An 18551-nucleotide genomic window follows, 5' to 3' on the forward strand; every position below is an offset into this window, starting at 1 on the left:
AGCATCAGCCTCTCTCCTCCCAGCCTCCCCCAGCATCAGCCTCTCTCCTCCCAGCCTCCTCCAGCATCAGCCTCTCTCCTCCCAGTCTCCCTCAGCATCAGCCTCCCCCTCCCAGCCTTCCCCAGGATCAGCCTCTCTCCTCCCAGCCTCCCTCCTAACAGCCTCCCCCAGCATCAGGCTCCCCCTCCCAGCCTCCCCCAGCCTCAGCCTCTCTCCTCCCAGCCTCCCCCAGCATCAGCCTCCCCCAGCATCAGCCTCTCTCCTCCCAGCCTCCCCCAGCATCAGCCTCCCCCAGCATCAGCCTCCCCCAGCATCAGCCTACACCCTCCCAGCCTCCCCCAGCATCAGCCTCCCCCAGCATGAGCCTCTCTCCTCCCAGCCTCCCCCAGCATCAGCCTTCCCCAGGTTCAGCCTCTCTCCTCCCAGCCTCCTCCAGCACGCCGTGCTCCTCTGCCGACACTCACAGATCCGATCACACGCACACACACACACACACACACACACCCGATCGCATACACTCACATACACCCGATCGCATACACTCACACACACCCGATCGCATACACTCACACACACACACACACTGACGATATTGCACATATGCGCTCACACTCACAACATCCGGAGATACCACATGCTTCTGGCCATGTGATCCTCCGGCAGGTCCTGGAAGTTCACTCCACAGTATCGCCGCCGAGAAGCAAGCGATATCCCAGGATGTTGTGAGTGTGTGGATGCGATGTGATGTGTGTGTGAGGTGTGTGTGAGAGTGAGTGTGATCTGATGTGTGTGTGTGTGTGTGCGTGTGTGCGTGTGTGTATGTTCCGCCGCTGCAGGACCTTGATGCGCTGGTAACTATGCTACCATGGTTACCAGCGTATCCCGTCCCCCGGTCGCACGGGAGCCCACACCAGCATACGGCGGCAACCCCAGCAATGTGAGGGTATGTGTCGGCTGGGTTGGTGGCGTACGCTGATATGGACTCCCGGGGGTACAGTACTCACCTGGGAGTCGTGGCTCCGTGTCGCTTCGGGGAATGCGTGCGGGGGGGTGGGGCGTGGCCGAGTTGCCAATACGTGCAAGGTGCCGGGGCGAGAGGCCAATCCGAGTGGGGGGCGGAGCCTGGGCGAGCGGCCGGCCAATCCGTGTGGGGGCAGAGCCTGGGCGAGCGGCCAATCGGTGCGGGGGGCGGGGCCATGGCGAGCCCAGCGGCCAATCCGCTTTGTGTCACTGTAAGGACACAATTTTGGAGCAAGACAGACAGATAGACAGACAGACAGACAGAATAAGGCAATTTTATATATATATATATATATATATATACGTACATACACACTTGTTATTGCGTGGTGCTCACTCACAATCTTTCAAACTTCAAATGACAGTAGAGCGCCTGTGTCGGCCTCCAGCTCCTTCTCCTTCTCCTTCCCTTTCTATAGAATTTTAAAAACACCAACTATCTTCTCCTATCTCAGAAATGTGAAAATATGTCTTCAATAAAAACAGATTTTACCCATGAACTGAGAATGAATGATCAATACTGGAGGAGAAAGAAGCAGATTTCTCTGATAAGATACATTACAACGTTTTCTTTTTCCATGTGTATTCATTTCTGAAATAAAAATAAAAATGACGGTTACTCAATAAATATCAATAGTAGGTTTTGCTAACTCTTTACTCACAAAGTGCACTCATTCCCCCTGCCCTATAGCTTGGTGCGTGTAGATGCGTCTGCATTTTCATGGTGACAGGTTCTAATAAGCCAATTTAATCAATGAGCATCGCCTGTAAATTTGTCCTCATCTAACCCTTGGTTCAGTTTGAATATTGCGCACTAGATGGCATTAGAGAGTCGATTTGCCATATTGACACTGATGTAATGAATCCTTGGAGCGCTTCCAGTGTAACTTCCACTCAGTTTCCGTGACATAATTAAAGAGCAGCAGTGAAGCTTTAAATCCGCATCATTATACAAGTATTATCTGGGCAGACTCGGGGCGGTCTCCAATGCCCAACCATTGAGCGGAATGCTGATGTAAGCACAGGGCACACGGCCACTTTTTGTATGGACCCAGCCAATGAGGCTCATGTGATCTAACATCTCTTCTATGTTTTGCAGTTGTGATACCGGCTGCCTGCTCCTCCCAGCATTTTGTGTAGTGAGGTTGGACTGTGACCTTCCCTTGGAAATGCAGCTTGAGAGAAGATCTTTGAAAACACACCTTGATTACCTCCCACTATCTCCCTCCACCCTATATCAATCTGAGGACTCCTAGGGTGGCCACATCTCCTGAGCTCCGCAGGGACATACACCTCTGGAAAACAATACAGAATTTGAATTCCTAAATCCTTCCTATCGCCTTCTATATGATGGCCCCATGTGTGAAGCATCTTCTGAAATGGAAGCGGTTTCTAATTCTGTTCGCAACACCCCTGCTGTTGTTACCGCTGCCGCTGATCATCCGTACAAAGGTGAGAAATTATTATCAATCATTGTATATACACTATGGTAATATATAGTTTTGGATTCAAAAGAAGTTTTCTGTTTCGTAATATATTTGAAACAACAAGAAACCTTTTCTTGACCTGTCAGATATCTGATGTCCAGAAGAGTACAGATAAAAAATAGCAAAATAAGGTATGAATCAACTACCATATTGTGCAAATATTCCGATATCCGCTCGTCAGGTCCACACTTTCACCATTGCCATAGCTTTGAGCGTGTAACGTTACTCAAAAGTTGTCACAGCTGTTCTCTCTATGGGATGTCCTCAAATCTGGACAGATGTTCGATTAAGTTGGATATAATAGAGTTAAAAATTCCAGTCCCTCCAGACAGGTAGAGCTGTTACTGGGCGATCCTCAGAAGATGGTTGTTTTAACTCTTTCCTTTTCAAGGAGCAGAGTTTAGAGGGAAACACTGATTGATGACCTGTTGGGGTAACCTGAGAACTGGAGCTAAGAATCACCCCCTGCCCGGCTTTCTCCAAAATAGTGTACCAAATTTTTAGTCTCCAACGCTCCATGTTTATCGCATATGGCTCATTAATGATTGGCATAAACCGCATGGTAGAACGCCTCCCAATGTTAGAGAAGAGCCTGAGATCATTGTGGCAAATGTCAGAAAATCTTGTGCAAATTGCAACTTCTTGATGTTAGAAAAGAGCAACAATTGTCGCAGATTAGTGAGGGATTTTGTGCAATTTGTGACATTTATTTATATTAGAAGTGGTGGTATCGTCTATATACTTATTCCACATCTTTAGTAAGGCTGGGGTCACATGTCCTGTAGTCATACGTTATCATGGATCTGTTAGAGATCCATTTGCAAAAAAGTTCTGCCAACACAACTTATTTGACCGTTGTTAATAACGGATGTTGGACGGATCCGTTTTTAACATGTGGAGTCTATGAAGAACGGATCTGTTAATGGATTCCTATTTATTGTCCATTTGCAACAAATCCGTTAAGAAAACAACAGATCTATTTCAAATGAAAGTACAACGGATGGCTAAATAGCAATCAGTTAACGGATCCATTGCCAATAGACTCCTATGTTAAAAATACGGATCAGTTTGACAACAGATCCGTTCTATAATAGATGACTACAGGACATGTGAATTCAGCTGCAGTCAGCTCTCACCTGTCTAATATATGTGACTTTTTTGCAATTTGTCTGTAGAGATGTATTCATAATTTGTCGAACTTCACGCCAAAAGCTGGTACTGAAAAATGTCGTAATATATGGAATAGAAATGGATAAACATTGCTATACATTGTACACATGGACATTCAGAGAGGAGGGAAGGCAGATGCTCTGTCCTCTCCTGTCCAGATCTTGTGGACACTAAGGCGGGCTTTGCACACTACGACATCGCAGGTGCGATGTCGGTGGGGTCAAATCGAAAGTGACGCACATCCGGCGTCGCAGTCGATATCTTAGTGTGCAAATCCTTTTTGCTACCATTAACGAGCGCAAAAGCGTCGTAATCGTATCATCGGTGTAGGGTCCGACATTTCCATAATGCCGGTGCTGCGACAGGTACGATGTAGTTCCTCATTCCTGCGGCAGCACACATCGCTGTGTGTGAAGCCGCAGGAGCGAGGAACATCTCCTACATGCGTCCCGGCTGCAATGCGGAAGGAAGGAGGTGGGCGGGATGTTTACATCCTGCTCATCTCCGCCCCTCCGCTGCTATTGGCCGCCTGCCGTGTGACGTTGCTGTGACGCCGCACGACCCGCACCCTTAGGAAGGAGGCGGGTCGCCGGCCAGAGCGACGTTGCACGACAGGTGAGTGCTGCGCTAGCAATCACAAGATATCGCTGCTGCGATGGGGGCGGGGACTATCGCGCTCGACATCGCAGCATCGGCTTGCAATGTCGCAGCGTGCAAAGTACCCCTAAGTCATTGAATGTCCCCAGTGGCCTCTCATCCCTTATAGAAACTCATTTGTCTACATAGCCCAATTCATATGGTAATTGAGTAATGTCTTGAAAGAACAAGAGCATCTACAAGACGTCTTTACATGCCTTCCTTATATTTCTATCTTTTTACCCTTGTTGTTGGTCCAAAGAAGCTTATGTGCACAAACAGCTGTTATGTGGAGCTGAGAACTCCTCAGTGCTGAGAATCGGTGGGGTCCTTGATGTCAGACTCCCACCAATCAGACATTTATAGCTTGTCAAATTGTAACGGCATCAATTTGGTTATAGGAAAATCCCCTTAAAGTGGATCTGTCTCCACATATCACAATGCAAACTAGTTACATGATTAAATAGATTAATTTAGATCTGATGAGGCTGGTGTGCTTACTTTGAAAATCTACTTCAGAATGGCTCTCTAAGGCCAGAGTCACACTTGCGAGAGACTCGCACGAGTCTCACATCGCATCACCTGGCATGGCCACACACTCTCTTGTCAGGAGCGGGTCAGCTGCATGTATTTCTTTGCAGCTGAGATGCTCCTGTTAGGAGAGCTGCAGGCCATGTCGGGTGATGTGATGCAAGACTTGCACGAGTTTCTAACAAGTGTGACTCTTGCCTAAAGCTGGTGTCACACACAGCGACAACGACAACGACGTCGCTGCTACGTCACCATTTTCTGTGACGTTGCAGCGACGTCCCATCGCTGTCGCTGTGTGTGACATCCAGCAACGACCTGGCCCCTGCTGTGAGGTCGCCGGTCGTTGCTGAATGTCCAGCTTCATTTTTTGGTCGTCACTCTCCCGCTGTGACACACACATCGCTGTGTGTGACAGCGAGAGAGCGACGAAATGAAGCGAGCAGGAGCCGGCACTGGCAGCTGCGGTAAGCTGTAACCAGCGTAAACACCTTTCCCTGGTTACCCGATATTTACCTTCGTTACCAGCCTCCGCCCTTGCTGCCAGTGCCGGCTCCTGCTCTGTGCACATGTGGCTGCAGTACACATCGGGTAATTAACCCGATGTGTACTGTACCTAGGAGAGCAAGGAGCCAGCGCTAAGCGCGGCTCCCTGCTCTCTGCACATGTAGCGACGTTATGATCGCTGCTGCGTCTGCTGTGTTTGACAGCTAAGCAGCGATCATAACAGTGACTTACAAGGTCGCTGTTACGTCACAGAAAATGGTGATGTAACAGCGACGTCGTTGTCGCTGTCGCTTAGTGTGACCCCAGCTTAAGGGCTCTTTTCCATCTGCATTTAAATAATCACCGTGATACTCACCCAGTAAAGTGGGGTGAGTGTCATGCGTATGATGTGCGTTTTTTTCTCACCTAGCATGCATATGACATGTGAGTGTCATGCGAGTGCCATGTGAGTGCTATGCAAGTCTGTATATTTTTAACACTAAAGATCGGTGTGACATGTGTATGCCATCTGTTTGACATGCGTATGCCATCCATAGTGCGATTTTTTTTATTTTTTTTTCCCTTGCTCCCATAGGCTTGCATGGGGGTGCGAGAGATGATACTCGGTGCAAAGTGCAGCATGCTGCGATTGCACCGAGAGCCCGATTCGTGTGGAGGAAAAACAGGACAGAGGAAACTGTCTCATTGATTAACACTGGTGCGAGTGCAATCCGATTTTTTTTATCGGATCACACTCGCACAAGAAAATCGCAGATGGAAGAGCACCCTAATCCTGATACTAGGATGAGTCCAGCTATAGAATAACATAGCTCATGAGTCCAAGTGTATCCAGTCTCCGCTCCCACCCACCTAGCCTGGTTGATAGCTGCAACTTGTACAGAGCAGAGTGAAATCTCAGCAGCAGCAGGGAGGAGGGACACTGAGGAGTTGACAATCAGGCTATCATAAAGGATTATGCAGTAACTCACATGGATTTTCAAAGTAAACACACCATTCTCATCAGGTTTAAGAGATCTACTTAGTAATGTTTGCATGTAATCAGACATTTTTAAGGCCACTTTCACACTGCCTTCTTCTCCTCGTTTAGTGGTCCTGTCATGGCTTCCGTCCGAATCCCCACAAAACGGGTTTCAGACGCATGCGCCGACATGTCCATTGACTATAATGGTGCAGATGGAGTCACTGTGTGCACTGTGTACCATTTTTAGGCATATATGCCTATTGGAGGCGGACACCCACATGTAGTAGACTGCATCAGGGTGTCCACCACCAGTAATCAGAGAACACGATGACTCCATCTGCACCATTATAGTCAGTGGCCTTATCGGCGCATGCGTTCGAAACCCGCAGAACACAGCGAAAATCCGCAGAAGTTTATTTTAGCAAGTTTATATTGAGCAAGAGAGAGCTGAGTAGATTTCTTCGCATTGGATCATAATTTCGATGGGTGGGCTAGGGAAGATGTGGTTCATGTGGAGCATAAAAAGTATGATTCTCTGGCTCATAACTGGAGAAAGTAGGAGAATTTTACATTTGTCGTCAAAAGTTCTGAGATTGACACAAATGCTAACAGTAAAGCACCTTGATACCATTTATGTGCAAAGTTGCTCAACTCGGGGGAGAGTAGAGAGCTCTGCATGGAGGAGAAAGGCCACAGATTACCAAAATTGATCCAGCCTCTGACCTGCCCGGGAAGAGACCAGAGTCTCCGATGGTGAGGACCAGCACCCGGGGTCCGGGATACCACCTGAGCCAGTAAATAAAGTGACTAGAACCTGCACCTGGTGACTCTGTGAGTAACTGCCGCCACCCTGCACTCCGGCGCTCCTGTGGCCTGCCGCCCCTGTTCTCACCAACTTCCCGGGGTTCCCCGCTCCGCCCGTGAGGAGCAATACCATCCCAGCTGCACCTGACACCTGCCCCGGAGAGAGACTGTGCAGCAGCGGCTAATTCCTGGACGCATACCACGGGTGGCGCTGCAAAGCATCCCCGTTCCCCATCCAGTACTGCCCCTGGGAGAGGACTAGTCGCAGGAAGGGTCGGCGGCGGAGGAGGCCGAGACCCCAGTCACCACTGTAACCAGTGACACACTTCCAAGGGGCTCGTCACCCTCCTTCCATCCCCATCTGTACTGTTTGTTTGCTGTTCTTGTTTAACATGTAGTCGACGGGGTCACGGAGCCGGGTCAGGCCAGTCACAGCTACCCCAAGGAACTACTGGCCCGTTGACGAGTACCCTAAGGCCCCGTGGTACGCTACACACGCAGGCTGCCATTGTTCTCATCAGTGTAAATCCTGATTACACAAGACAATGTGCTGCCGAGAACAATGTTATTTCGCACTGCACAAAAGAGCACTTCACCAGATTGCTCATTCATTGGGTAATGGAACAGCCTGTTTACACTGAACGAGCGTTCTTAAAGGGGCTGTCCACTACTTAGTCAACCCCTTCTCATTTCCAATGTTTGGCCCCATTAAAATTAAAAAGCTCATACCTTCCATGCCGGTGTGGTTCCAGAACTCGCGTTCCCAGGGCTTACGTGAGCTTGTTTCGTCACGCGAGCCCGGCGCGCAATCACCACCCTCTTTTCTCTCCTCGCCTTCAGATGCTGGCAATTAAATGCTGCCATGGAGTACTGACATGGACACTGAACCTGGATGATAAGGCACTGTTCACATCTGACAGGTGAACAATTGAACAAATTAAAAAGTAACTGTTATGTTATTGTAAGGGGTTGGCAAGCAGAAGTCTCTTGAATCCCACAGCATTTGTAAATAAATACCGCCATCTACTGGTGGGACAGAACCGACAGGAACTGAAGGATAAGGAGTGTGTTTCCTCGAGAGAAGAGTTTGAATTAAACACCGATTAAGGTGACAACTGTGGCGCAGTTACAAAAAATAAAAGATGCCAGGCGGCAAAGAAGCGGAGTTGGTGCAACGACTAGCAGGGGAGCGCACATGTACAGAGTGGTGCATGCCCATGTTGACTGTAGTGAAAGTACCCGGGAGCGAACTGAGTTCATAGAAGACCTGAGTTCTCTTGTCTCCAGAAGAACTCGAAAGAGGAACTCAAAGACTGAATAACGACGTCAGAGGAACCTGAAGATTGAAAACCAAATACCATCTCCAAAGGAAGATGAGATTTCGTGGTCAAGCACCAAAGACAAAACACTAACTACCGCCTCCAGAGGAGGACCAGACTTTGCAGTAAAGCACTGAAGATTGGATACTACAGACCAGAGACCGGGAAACGAACATTCGCTCCAGTGCAGTGTCTGAGTGAACCAGGCCATTACTTCCCGCCTCGACCTACATTAATAAGAAAATATAACTAATTACTGAAGTTGAACTGTTGATGCAGGTAATTGCAACATCAAGCCTAGTGTGCCATTAGGTAGATACACTTATATAGAACTTGAGCTTAGCTGTTTAATAGATGGACGGTGCCCCCAAGTCATAACCATACCATGTTTTATGTATTTATTGTTGTATATGTGTTTGATGTTTAAGTGTTTTAGAAGAGAATACTTTTGGGATGTAGCTGAAAGGATTGTTCAACAGGTTACCAAAGGTTGCATCAAGTGGTCAGGTTAGAAAGCGGTAGAGCGAGTTTAGAAGAGGTGTTAGCTAGGATAGGGTTAAAGTAGATAAGGGAGGAGTGACATGACAGGGCGAGTGGTTAGGAAAGAGAGCTCCAGAGGGAGTCAGCCAAGAAGTGGGCTCAAAGTGAGAAGACGTGGCCTCGGTGTAAGGGCCAGTCAGGGAACCCTAGGTAACCTCTGGAGGTCCGGAGCCTACAGCTCACCCCGACAGGCTTAGAGAGTCACCTAGCTAGAGAGCTGTCGGGGCCCAGAAGCAGATGAAGGTATGTGGTATTAGGGGGAAGGAGGCACAGATCCCAGAGTATTGAGGACATGGTCGAAGATAGCAGGGGACGTCACGAATACTAGAACAACATAGAGAGGAAAGAAGGCCATGTCTGTCATAACAGTGCGAAGAAAAACAGTAATCAAAACAGGTTGGCTAAGTGAACTCTGGTATTGCATGTGTTACTGTCGCGGGCGGGGAGGAGGGTGTCAGCACACTACGCTCACCCCTTCTGCTCGGGTCCAGCGGCTGCTGCTCAGTGGTGGCTCGAGCTGTGGGCCGGATCCCGGGGGTTCTCGAGCGGCACTCCTCGCCCGTGAGTGAAAGGGGGGTTGTTGGGTGTGGGAATAGTTTATTGTCTGTGACGCCACCCACGGTTGTGGTGATTTCACCACCGCTGCTCAATATGGGGATCCCGGGGATGGTGATGCGGAGCAGCCAGGTGTTGTGTTGCCCCTCCGTGGGTATGGGTTGGTGATCCCAGGGCCCGGTGATGGTGAGGGAGGTGCAGGGCCTGGTGGGCGCAGGGACGTGGGGGCAGCGCTGTGCCTTGCGGCACTGTGGTACTCACTCAGCCTGAGACGTTGACACAGTTTTACGGTAAACCACACGGCTGGAAAGACGGTTCCCACGGACGGCTGCACTTGCTCTCCCAGTAGGTGACGGTGATGTCCCTTTTCCTTGCACCTTTGTTTCTGTGTTGGTAGCGATGGATTCCCACCGGTAACCCGCTCCCCGGCTTCAAGCTCTACTCCTTGCCCGCAGGCGCTGGCCCTGAGAGACTGGTGCCTTGGCGGTGGCGGTGTCTCTCCTACTCTGGTTGGGCTGTTGCCTTCAATCGGGACTTGGTTGTTGGGGGATCTACGTCCCCTTCACTGACGGATTTGGCAAATTATGGCGACTCCTAGCCTTGCCAGGGTCCGAGAGGCCCCTGCCCTGGTGCTGACTGTCCTTCGGTACACTGCTCCAGACCGCTGGGCCACTACTCGTCCGCGGTCCTTCCAGGAACTTCCAAACGGTCCCCCTCCAGACAGTCACCGCCGTTGCTGACCTTGCTGACCTGTCCTGCACACAGCTGTACTACTTCAGGCTTTCTTTCTGTCACCACTCTTGCTTTCCTCCTTTATCACTTTACTTCTTTCTACTTTCACTCCTTGTTTACTCCTTTCACTTCCTCCTCCTAACTCTATCTGCCTGGTTTCTCCCGCCTCCAGAGCTGTGAACTCCTCGGTGGGCGGAGCCAACCGCCTGGCCCACCCCCTGGTTTGAATCATCAGCCTCTGGAGGAAGGCAACAAGGATTTTTGGTTAGCTTTGGTGTTCCTGACTGGGATGTAGGGTGTGGTGGTGTGATGACCTGTGTCCCCTGGCTTGCCCAGGGCGACACATTCCCCCTTAGCAAAATGCAGACCGTCCGCGGGCTGCCGTCCAACACCGGTTTTATTTTTCTGTAAAAGATAACAGGGTAAAATAACATATATACATTTTAAATGAATCTTCCCATAACGGGAGGCACATTTCTTAAACGTTGCAAACGGTTTACGGTTACGGTTTCCGCTCTCTCCCACCCAAGCAACCTGGCCCTGATGCTGCCCCTAAAACCCAGGCAGCACCCCTTGACCCACAGTCCAGCACAAGTTACCCGAGCGGGATCTGTCCTTTCCCTCCAGAGGGTAGCCACCGGTTCCTTTGGTGGCTGGGCCCCAGCCTGCTCTGCTGAGGGCCCTCCCTCCAACCTGCCTCTCCGGAGGCGGCATTGCGGAAAACGGTAACGGCAAACAACTTATTTACAAGCCACTTAACGTTTGTAGTTGCCCTGCAAGTTCACGGGCTTGTCCATGGAAAGTCCTCCATGCAAAACTTTTCAAACGGTCCCCACAGGGACAACGGTGCCGACTCCGGCCGGTTGCAAATCACACAGATAATCAGGTGAGGTACTCGGTATCATTTTCATCATTAGTAGAACTTTTTCAAACTTTTAAACACAATTCACACAAAGGTGGTCCCAACGGGGACTGGACAACGGTGCTCCGCTGCCCTACTCCAGGCCTTCAACTTCATCCGAGGGAGGGGGTGCCGGACCCACTCGGCTTTCCTGGCTGCCCCGTAGCTTCACATCCAGGGCAAACCACCCCCTCTCTCCGCAGTGCCGGGTATACTGAACGAGGCCTCCCGGCATGAGGTTGCGGCCGGGATGCTCCTCAGGCAGGTGGGCATTCACATCCCGCCGGGCTACAAACACTTCGGCCTCCAGGCCCGGCTCGTAGATGAACCCGTAGCCCCGGCGGACATCAAACCGCCTCACCTGCCCCTCGTACAGCGGTCCCCGGACACGGAACGTGGCCTGGCGGAGATTCTCCTTCTCCCTTATCGCTCTGGCCACCAGCTCGGCCTTCTTCCGTTCCCTCTCAGCGATCTCCAGGCCCAGCGGTACCGGCTCCCTATCCCAATACGGCGCTGCTGCCAGCGCCGGCGCACGGGTCGGGCCCCGCGGGACATCCTGGACGTTGCCCACTGTCAGGAATCTGGGCGGCATGTCCCGCGGTGTCTTGGCCTTGGGCGCTGCCTTACAGCGACAACCCGGCGCTACCTCAGCCGAGGTGTGGGGGATGGGCATAGGGGCTTTCCGCTGCTGGGCCTTCGGCTCGGAGCGGGTCATCGGCTCCGGCTCGGGGGATTTTTCAGGGGATGCCTCCGGTTCAACCTTCGGAATCTTCCACGGTAACACCTCCGGTTTACTGCGGGCTCCGGCTACAGGTCGGTCCGCCTGGGCGGGGACGCTGGGTGTTGCTACCGGTTGCGGTGGTAGCAGGCCTAGTGGCGGGGTCACGGCCTCCGAGACGGGTGGCGAGGGAGGCAACGGGGGGAGAGGTCTTGGACCGGGCCCCGCAGCCGCGATGACCGGCCCTTCCAGGGCATCGGGATGTGGGTCACTCACCCTCCCTTTCTCCGCTTCCTCCTCGCGTCTCCGCACGGTGGCTATGACGTCCGCCATGTCGGCCTCCCACTCCTCCATGAGGAGCTGCCTCCTGACCTGCAGCCGTTGGTAGAGCTGCGCGGTCCGGATTTCCACCCACGCCGCGGTTCCAGGCGCGGGGGCTACGGTGTCGCGGGACGGCATCCACATGATGGCTTCTTCTTCCAGGAACGGTATGTCTGCAGAGTCCTGGCGTCCCTGCTTTTATAGCTGCAGCTACATGCGTCCAGCCGCCATCGCGTCCCCCTTAGCTCTTTCCGGCCCCTCCTCTCTCGGGGTGGGGTTTCGGCCTTCACGCCTCTGCTACTCGAGAAGACGCTCGAGCGGGAACTTTTCACGCCAAAGATGGCGGCTTCTGAAATTTTGCTGCCGGATACCTCCGGCGGTAACAAGGCGCACCTCTACCAAACGACAGAGCGGTAAGATCCTGTTCGTGACGCCAAGTTGTCGCGGGCGGGGAGGAGGGTGTCAGCACACTACGCTCACCCCTTCTGCTCGGGTCCGGCGGCTGCTGCTCAGTGGTGGCTCGAGCTGTGGGCCGGATCCCGGGGGTTCTCGAGCGGCACTCCTCGCCCGTGAGTGAAAGGGGGGTTGTTGGGTGTGGGAATAGTTTATTGTCCGTGACGCCACCCACGGTTGTGGTGATTTTTTTTAATTTTTATTTTTTTTAAATAAATCAAATAAAAAAATATTGTGGGGTCCTCCCATTTTTCAAATCAAGCACATGAAAAGCAGCTGCAGGCTGCACCCTCAGCTGTCTGAGGTTTGCAGCCCGATTTATCTAAAACCAGCCAAGGTGCTGCAGTCAACTGGGGGCTAATATTATTAGGGTGGGAAGACCCATTGGAATTTGGCCCTTTCCAGCCACAGCCCACAGCCACCCCAGGAGTGGCGCATCCATAAGATGCGCCAATTCTGGCACTGAACCCAGTTCTTCCCATTGCCCTGGGGCGATGGCAATCGGAGTAATAAGGAGTTAGCAGCAGCCCACAGCAGCTACTAAGTCCTAAATTAGTGATAGCAGTCATCTTTAAAACCACGCCCCCATCACTAATCTGTAAGTGAAAGTAAATAAACACATACACACCCAAAATCCTTTAATTGGAATTAAATACAAAACCACACTCTTTCACCACTTTATTAGCCCCTAAACACCCCTGCGGGTACAAAGAAATCAACACGAGGTCCCACGGCAATTCAGCTCTGCTACATCCCTGTCCTGTCACAGCAGCACCGTAGAACACGACTGCCCGCTGACAGCAGACAGAGACAGAGTCGCGCAATGAGAATGAACTCGGATGAACCTCTGACGTCAGTGCCGCGACACAGGCAGTAGTGCGGGCCCCGCAAAAGGTGACGTCAGAGGTTCACCCGAGTTCATTCTCCTCACGCGGATCTGTCTTTGTGGCATGGCCTGATTTGCGGTCATAGGTGAAGGATTACAGCTGTGACTGGAAATCACCTGAGTGACGGCACTGCTGATTACGGTGCTCACTTCAGTCACTCGGGTGATTTGCTGTCACAGGTGGAGGACTCCAGCTGTGGCAACGGCTAACCTGAGTGATGTGACCACTGATAGCGCAACTCACTTCAGTTGCTGCGTGGAGCTCACAGCGAGCAGTCTTGTTCTATGGCACTCGCCGTGAGTGTCAGATGTAGCAGTGCTGGTAGCATCGTGGGACCTCTTGTTGATTACATCGGACCTGGAGGAGTGTTTGGGGGTTAATAAAGTGGTGAAAGAGGGTGTTTTTTTTGTCTTTTATTTCAAATAAAGGATTTTTCGGTGTTCGTGTTTATTTACTTTCACTTACAGATTAGTCATCAGGGGTGTCTCATAGATGCCTTCCATCACTAAGCTAGGACTTAGTGGCATCTATGGGCTGCCTTTAACTTCTTATGACCCCGATTGCCAGCGCACCAGGGCAATTGGGATGAGCCAGGTAAAATCCCGGGACTGTTGCATCTAATGTGTGTGGCAATTCCGGGCAGCTGCTGGCTGATATTTTAAGCTGGGGGGCTCCCAATAATGTGGGTCTCCCCAGTCTGAAAATATCAACCCTCAGCTGTGAGGCTTTATCTTGGCTGGATATCAAAATTGGGGGGGACCGCACGCAATTTTTTAAAATTATTTATTTATTGTACTGTACGATATAGACCCGCCCACTGGCGGCTGTGATTGGTTGCAGTCTGACAGCTGTCGCTCAGCATGGGGGCGTGTCTGACTGCAATGAATCATAGGCGCCAGTGGGAGAGGGAAGCAGTGAATATGAGATGAGCCTAATGAGCGGGTGAAGTGAATATGAGATGAGCCTAATGAGCGCTCAAACAAGACGCAGCCGAAAAAAAAGCAATGTGAGCATGGAAATTCTGATTTATCATAGACTTTGCTGGGGAAGCAAAACGCATGCATTTTGTCAATGACACAGTGAAGTTTAAAACGCAACCAAAATGCAAGAAAAAACGCAACGTGTGCACATAGCCTTAACCTGCAGATTAACCCCCATATCTGCGGGTTAAAGTGTTTCTTCACGTGAATGGTTTCCTTTCAGTTATAAAGTAGGGAAAAACCTCTTTAATCTTTTTACCATCTATGACCAGGTGATACACATCTTGAAGCCATAATAATACTTTGACTTGGGATAAATCTGTTATATCTTTTCATTTTTACTAAAAAAAAAAAAAAAAAAGACAAAAAAGCTCTCCAAAAGGGGTTCCAAAATAATAATTACAAATTATGCTGCTATGTTTGAAGTTAAACATACAAATAAATGGCAAATAAATGGTGCAAAGAGGAAATAGGATTCAGTGTAACAGTTGCTAGCTCAATTCCAGGAAGAAAATAAAAAAAATAATACATCACTACAGACAGAAAACAAGCAGAGCATACAGAGTGTGCCAGCGCTTCATATGCAATGAGTGGTAACCGGTTAGGCCAGAATCACACCAGTTCAATTTTTCTGCTTTGCTTAATGGCTGCATGATGGCTCAATGGTTACTATTATATACTTGTGGCGCTGGGGTCCGGTTTTCAAATTGTACCAAGGACGACATGTCTGGAACATGTATGCATCAGCTGGGGTTTTTTCCCATGCTCCAAAGATACACTGATGGGAAGTTTAGCCTGTGAGCCCCAAAAGGGAAAGTGATGATGTTTGTAGAGAACTGTGCTGTGGAATTTGTAAGGAAGAGAATTAAAGTGTTTGCACACCTTATTTCAAAGATTATTAAGTTGTTTGTGTAAGGGCTCATGAAAACGAATGCATTTTTAGTCCAAGTGCGATGCAACAAACCATCAGATCGGACTCAGACCAATGTTATTCTGGGGGATGTGCACATGTACAATTTTTTACTTGGATTGAGTCTTCTTGTGGAAAAAAAATTGCATGCCTGAGTTGCATCCATAAATCAGATTGCAGTTGTAATGCAAGTCAATTGATCAGTGAAAAAAAAAAAAAATCGGCCCACACTAGGATGACATTGATTTTCACAGACTGACAGAATGGAAAAAAAATTGCAGCATTAATGATTTACCTCTATAAATCGGATTACACTTGGCCATTTAAATGTATGGTATACAGTGCTGGCCAAAAGTATTGGCACCCCTGGAATTCTGTCGGAGAATACTCAGTTTCTTCTTGAAAATGATTGCAATCACAAATTCTTCGGTATTATTATCTTCATTTATTTTGCTTGCAATGAAAAAACACAAAAGAGAATGAAACAAAAATCAAATCATTGATCATTTCACACAAAACTCCAAAAATGGGCCAGACAAAAGTATTGGCACCCTTAGCCTAATACTTGGTTGCACAACCTTTAGCCAAAATAACTGCGAACAACCGCTTCCGGTAACCATCAATGAGTTTCTTACAATGCTCTGCTGGAATTTTTGACCTTTCTTCTTTGGCAAACCACTCCAGGTCCCTGAGATTTGAAGGGTGTCTTCTCCAAACTAGCATTTTGAGATCTCTCCACAGTTTTTCTATGGGATTCAGGTTTGGGCTCATTGCTGGCCACTTTAGTAGTCTCCAGTGCTTTCTCTCAAACCATTTTCTAGTGCTTTTTGAAGTGTGTTTTGGATCATTGTCCTTCTGGAAGACCCATGACCTCTGAGGGAGACCCAGCTTTCTCATACTGGGCCCTACATTATGCTGCAAAATTTGTTGGAAGTCTTCAGACTTCATAATGCAATGCACATGGTCAAGCAGTCCAGTGCCAGAGGCAGCAAAGCAACCCTGAAACATCAGGGAACCTCCGCCATGTTTGACTGTAGGGACCGTGTTCTTTTCTTTGAATGCCTCTTTATTTTTTCCTGTAAACTCTATGTTGATGGCTTTTCCCAAAAAGCTCTACTTTTGTCTCATCTGACCAGAGAACATTCTTCCAAAACGTTTTAGGCTTTCTCAGGTAAGTTTTGGCAACCTCCAGCCTGACTTTTTTATATCTCGGGGTAAGAAGTGGGGTCTTCCTGGGTATCCTACCATACAGTCCCTTTTCATTCAGACGCCGACAGTACGGGTTGACACTGTTGAACCCTCGGACTGCAGGGCAGCTTGAACTTGTTTGGATGTTAGTCGAGGGTTCTTTATCCACCATCCACACAATCTTGCGTTGAAATCTCTTGTCAATTTTTCTTTTCCTTCCACATCTAGGGAGGTTGGCCACAGTGCCATGGGCTTTAAAGTTCTTGATGACACTGCGCACCGTAGACACAGGAACTTTCAGGTCTTTGGAGATGGACTTGTAGCCTTGAGATTGCTCATGCTTCCTCACAATTTGGATTCTCTAGTCCTCAGACAGTTCTTTGGTCTTCTTTCTTTTCTTCATGCTCAATGTGGTACACACAAGGACACAGGACAGAGGTTGAGTCAACCTTAATCCATGTCAACTGGCTGCAAGTGTGATTTAGTTATTGCCAACACCTGTTAGGTGCCACAGGTAAGTTACAGGTGCTGTTAATTACACAAATTAGAGAAGCATCACATGATTTTTCAAACAGTGCCAATACTTTTGTCCACCCGCTTTTTTATGTATGGTGTGGAATTATATCCAATTTGGCTTTATGACAATTTTTTGTTTTTTTTTTCCATTGAAGACAAATTAAATGAAGATAATAATACCAAAGAATTTGTGATTGCAATCATTTTCAGTAAGAAACTGAGTATTCTCTGGCAGAATTACAGGGGTGCCAATACTTTTGGCCAGCACTGTATATGGTGGGTGTATGTGCCTGTATATATGTGTATGTGCCTGTGTGTATAGTATATGTGTATATGTCCCTGTGTGTTTATACTGTATAGTATATGTGTCTATGAGTATGTGCCTGTATATATGGTATGTGTGCATGTTCCCATCCTTGTATATATGTGTATCTGCCTGTGTGTATATTATATGTCCCTGTGTGTGTGTATATATATAGTATATGTGTGTATGAGTATGTGCCTGTGTATGTGCCTGTATAGATGGTATGTGTGCTTGTTCCTATCCTTGTATATATGTGTATGTCCCTGTGTGTATATATAGTATATGTGTCTATGAGTATGTGCCTGTGTATGTGCCTGTATATATGTATGTATGTGTGCATGTTCCCATGTTTGTATATATGGGTATGTGCCTGTGTGTATATACACAGTCATATGAAAAAGTTTGGGCACCCCTATTAATGTTAACCTTTTTTATTTATAACAATTTGGGTTTTTGCAACAGCTATTTCAGTTTCATGTATCTAATAACTGATGGACTCAGTAATATTTCTGGATTGAAATGAGGTTTATTGTACTAACAAAAAATGTGCAATCTGCATTTAAACAAAATTTGACGGGTGCAAAAGTATGGGCACCTCAACATAAAAGTGACATTAATATTTTGTAGATCCTCCTTTTGCAAAAATCACAGCCTCTAGTCACTTCCTGTAGCTTTAATGAGTTCCTGGATCCTGGATGAAGGTATATTTGACCATTCCTGTTTACAAAACAATTCCAGTTTGGTTAAGTTTGATGGTTGCCGAGCATGGACAGCACGCTTCACATCCTCCCACAGATGTTCAATGATATTCAGGTCTGGGGACTGGGATGGCCATTCCAGAGCATTGTAATTGTTCCTCTACATGAATGCCTGAGTAGATTTGGAGCGGTGTTTTGGATCATTGTCTTGCTGAAATATCTATCCCCTGCGTAACTTCAACTTCGTCACTGATTCTTGCACATTATTGTCAAGAATCTGATGATACTGAGTTGAATCCATGCGACCCTCAACTTTAACAAGATTCCCGGTGCCAGCATTGGCCACACAGCCCCAAAGCATGACTGGGGGTAGCAAGTGCTTTTCTTGGAATGCTGTGTTTTTTTGCCTCCATGCA

The 18551-nt window shown here is 48.7% G+C and overlaps 1 protein-coding gene across 1 annotated transcript in view; it reads left to right on the plus strand.

Annotated features, from left to right (window-relative positions):
* Positions 1–18551, plus strand: part of SLC13A5 (solute carrier family 13 member 5) — a 155275-nt gene that overhangs the window by 35749 nt on the left and 100975 nt on the right. The window contains exon 2 of the mRNA XM_075335275.1: positions 2120–2472. Within this exon, the coding sequence (XP_075191390.1) occupies positions 2368–2472 (105 nt within the window). The 5' untranslated portion in view covers positions 2120–2367. The remainder of the gene's footprint in view (positions 1–2119; positions 2473–18551) is intronic.

Source organism: Anomaloglossus baeobatrachus, chromosome 2, assembly GCF_048569485.1.
Source record: "Anomaloglossus baeobatrachus isolate aAnoBae1 chromosome 2, aAnoBae1.hap1, whole genome shotgun sequence".
Taxonomy (NCBI): Eukaryota; Metazoa; Chordata; class Amphibia; order Anura; family Aromobatidae; genus Anomaloglossus; species Anomaloglossus baeobatrachus.